The 4,091-nt window shown below is 38.2% G+C and overlaps 1 protein-coding gene across 1 annotated transcript in view; it reads left to right on the top strand.

Moving 5' to 3' along the window:
* Positions 1 to 2,175, top strand: part of LOC137967673 (ankyrin and armadillo repeat-containing protein-like) — an 18,898-nt gene extending 16,723 nt beyond the window's left edge. Inside the window, 1 exon segment of the mRNA XM_068814201.1 lies at positions 2,057 to 2,175. Within this exon segment, the coding sequence (XP_068670302.1) occupies positions 2,057 to 2,113 (57 nt within the window). The 3' untranslated portion in view covers positions 2,114 to 2,175.
* Positions 2,176 to 4,091: the final 1,916 nt, after the last annotated feature.

Here is a 4,091-nt window from a genome sequence, read left to right as displayed (position 1 = left end):
ACACATTGATTTAGATTCGCGATTTAACTCTGAAATATTCGTGGCAGTTTCTTTTCTATCATACATGAGGAATACATTAGAGATTTCAAAAACAAGGAGCAGTTGCTACCTGCACGCAGCGGAAGACTTTTTCAGATTTTACAACGTACCTGACATTGGTGCTAAGACAATAAAGTGTCGGCTATTTAAATTATTATCACGTTTGTCAATTTTATGTAATATATTTGAAGCCAATTCAGCAGACTTCATCAATTTTCATATACAAGCCCCCCACTCAAAAACTCACTGTGCCGTGCCTGCATTAGGTTAAGTCCCTGCACTGAGGTAAGGAGAAAAGTATACAGCCATATAAACTGAAGTTTTAAAATTTATTGTCCACTTATTTTCAAGCTATTAAAAATAATTTTTGGGGGGAATATTTGTATAGCAATTCTTATTGTTACTGTTATTTCAGACCCACATACGACAATTTACTTGTGACCCTCCACACTCTTAGACTACGAGTACTGGTAGCCCCTCTTTCGCTTAGTCTGTCGTGCGTGATGGGAAAGAAAACTGCGAAAAAAAAACAATGAAAAAGATGGCCAAGTGTGAGAAGCATGCGAAAGGTGCTTCTCGCCCTCAGGATTTCACATGGCCATTTTTTCTCGGTTTTTTTTTTTGCGTCACGTACGACAGACCATTAAGCAAAAGAGGGACAGTACTCGTAGTCTACCACACTCTCTGATTGGATTATCTCGACAAAAAACAATCTCAACCGGTAAAGAATTCTCGATCGGCCAAAACTTTTTCGACCAGTAAAAAAATTTTGGCCGGCCAAAAAAGTTCTCGACTGATAAAAAAATTTCAACCGGCCAAAAAATTCTCAACCCATGAGAAGAAATCTCGAAAGATCAAGATTAATTCTTAAAGAGTGGATTTGCATCTCGCTTGATGGAATGACATATCTGGGCTAAATATGTTATCCTAAAAACTGGATCTAAAAAATAGTCTTGTCCACTTTTGTCCACTGGTGGCCTTTACATGAATAGATTAATCTACAATACACAGACATTAGATGAAGTTATTGAAGTTGTACACAAATTAAAGACTTTCAATGAAAATTCAGCAAATTATGGCAACTGGCAGAAAATAGTGAGGTAGAAAACAGCCTCTAGGGGTGTGAAAGTTTCCTACAGGTTCATTATTTAAGCAATAAGTCACTTTTAAGAGTTAAATTACATATTGCCTTATCTATACATGAGGAGGGTTGGGAGAATTTGGACATGCAGTTAAATGTAAACACAAGACATAGTCGAGAGTTTGCACAACCTCGAAGAATTCTCCCAGCCCTGAAGTGTTTAGATGAGGCTATGTAAACACGGAAAAAGTGCTCTACTGCTTTTATAAAATAATTCTAAAAAATATGTGAATCTAAGCATCACAACTGTGTTAACATACTCTCATATAAACACGTGCACCTATCAACCAATGCGAGCGCATGTAGCAGCTCAGTTATTTTATAACTATGAATAAATATATCAATGTTTTGACTACCAAAATAATTCACTTGATACCTTTTCGATCCCTTCTTTTCCACTCCTCTGCATCTTCTGGCCAAGACTTATCTTTTATGACAAGTGTCAAGTCAATTGAATATACTCTTCCATTCCTGTTGGTTATTTCCAGGGTAACTGCTGGGCCGTGACATGTCACATTCGTAACCATACTAAAAATAAGAGTGACATTGTACTATGTATCAATAAACCTTTTTTTAATTTAAAGCTGATTTGAAAACCAGTGTTGACGGGAAGCAAGGTGGTGGGGGTGGGGGAGTAAATTTGTCATAAATAAACCAAAACTTAATTTTGCATAATTTTTACAGCTCAAAATGGTAAAAAGTGATTTTTGCTGCATTGCTGCATTTTCCAACTGAATTAGCAGTGTGTAACAATATGCAAAATAGTGGCAATCTGAATTCTTGGTTATTTAATATTTCTCTATAACTGACAAAAATCCAAGTGACTTCCAACACAGGTTTAACCATCAATATTTTTATATTTTTATTTTTATTTAGCTAATCAAAGTCCCAACAAAGGCAGGTGAAACAGTACCTTCTGTATTCCACAGGTAGTGCTTGGATGGCTTCCCTGACAAGCCTTACAAACACTGATTTGACCCGAGCAGTACTCAACATTCCTTTGTGGTTAACACACTGGTCTGGCTGCCATAACTTTTCCTCACCCTGGTCAATCATTACTGTGGTGAACCCTGTAACATCAAACAAATTGGGTAATACCCTTGTCAGTTTTACTCTGAAATCTCACAGCACCTTTGGGACTGAGACATGCCCAGGATTGAATGCAGCTACAAAAGCTGAAATTTACTGAAATTCGCAAGACCATTGACAAAACCAACGAAATTTATTCAAAGGGTTGCAAGGAAGGGCTTCAGTAGTTTCGAAAAATTCCAAAAATTTACAAAAACTGCGAAATTTACCATAATTCGCAAGACCATTGGCACTCACTAGTTTATTCATTAAGGGTTGCAGGGAAGCCCCGTCCAAATTAAGTTACGAGAATTGCAAATTAAAATTACAAAATTTATGACCTGGGACTTTTCCAATAATTCGCAGTATTATGGCACAATGAACGTTAACTGTATGATGTCTTGTAAAGGATGTAGATTACATTTACTAATAAGTTCTGAGAAACGAAGCATCGTGGAGAAGACAAGTTTTACCATGAACAGGGCTTCTGGTAGGTCGCGGAAAAAAAAGTCAAATTTCGCGGGATTTTCAGGGTCAAATTCGCGGAAAAAACGGCCGATTTCGCGGGAAATTCGCGGCAATTTTCGAGGCCAGTTCCGCTGAAAAATGATTGGTAAAGAATGGATTTCGTGGGAGCTTCCCGAGCAAATTTCGCTGGAAAGCGATTGGTTTTGCGTTGATTTGAGGAACGTTTTCAATGAAACTAGACGCTCTTAAAGCATTTACTCAGGCTTCATACCGTACTTTACAAGAAAGCTTATTGAACATGATAAAAACAAACAAAAGAATCAGGATATTAAAAATACATTCGTCGAGTATCTTCTTTATCCAATTGCATGTTGTTTGCCTCACCTTCGAAATTCTGTATACGACGATTCTTCAATTTTTTAACATCTGAGGCACGCTTCTCAGCATTATAGTTTGTTTTTCAAGTCGGTAGTCACAATGCTTTTGTAGTACGAACTCGTACATGGCTTTTTTGTGATCTCGTGAGAAAGAGCATGAACTTTGCTCATTTTGCAGGTTTTTCAGGCATTATCATTCGTGGACAAAACTGTTTCGAAATAGATCGTCATCTTTGTAGTTGAGATGAGCGTATAAGACGTAATCCTTCACAAAACGCAGCATTCTTCACGAAGAGCGAACAAACGATAAAACAAGGGGCTGTCTGTCATCCCCAGTGTCCACGGTCTACGCGTGCTAGGAACGCCTGGGTTTTAATTTGAGAACGCCTGGTAGTTTTGGGATGTTGGTTACTCGCTGCAGTGACGAAGTTTCAAGGTAAATTAGCAAGTTTGCAGCAAGTAAAAAGCCCCAACAGCCAAGATAACTTTCAAATATGTTGTGGCGACATGTATTTGGTAAGATTTTTAGCGAATTTCGCGGTATTTCGCGTGTTTTTGCGAATTTCGCGGGATTTCGCGGATTTACTTGAAATTCGCGGCTCCGCGACCGCGCGAAATATCAGAAGCCCTGCATGAAGAACGGCTATTAGTGTTATTAGTCATAGGAAATTTTGCTCCAAGTTTTTCTATAAATTTCCAGTACTTTTGTCTTTTCCTCCTGCAGAACTTGAGTTTAGATGATACCAATTAATATTCATGGTCAAGGGTGATGATGTCAGAAGAGGAACAGAGGCCAATGGCCATTAAGGCCAGTAAATATGGCCAGCAGAGGTGCCAGTGGGTTAAATAAATTTATTTGTTTTCTTTTTTATCAAACAAGGTGAAAACGCCAAAAAATCGTACGTGTCAAGTATCCCCTCCCCCGGTTAACACAAGGATCCCCCCATGATATTTTGGGGTAACGTATGGCATTTTCACACCAGATCATATAAAATTAC

This window comes from Montipora foliosa, chromosome 8 (genome assembly GCF_036669935.1).
Source record: "Montipora foliosa isolate CH-2021 chromosome 8, ASM3666993v2, whole genome shotgun sequence".
Taxonomy (NCBI): domain Eukaryota; kingdom Metazoa; phylum Cnidaria; class Anthozoa; order Scleractinia; family Acroporidae; genus Montipora; species Montipora foliosa.
Note: the sequence above shows the minus strand (reverse complement) of the source record. Positions and strands in the feature narration are given on the sequence as shown.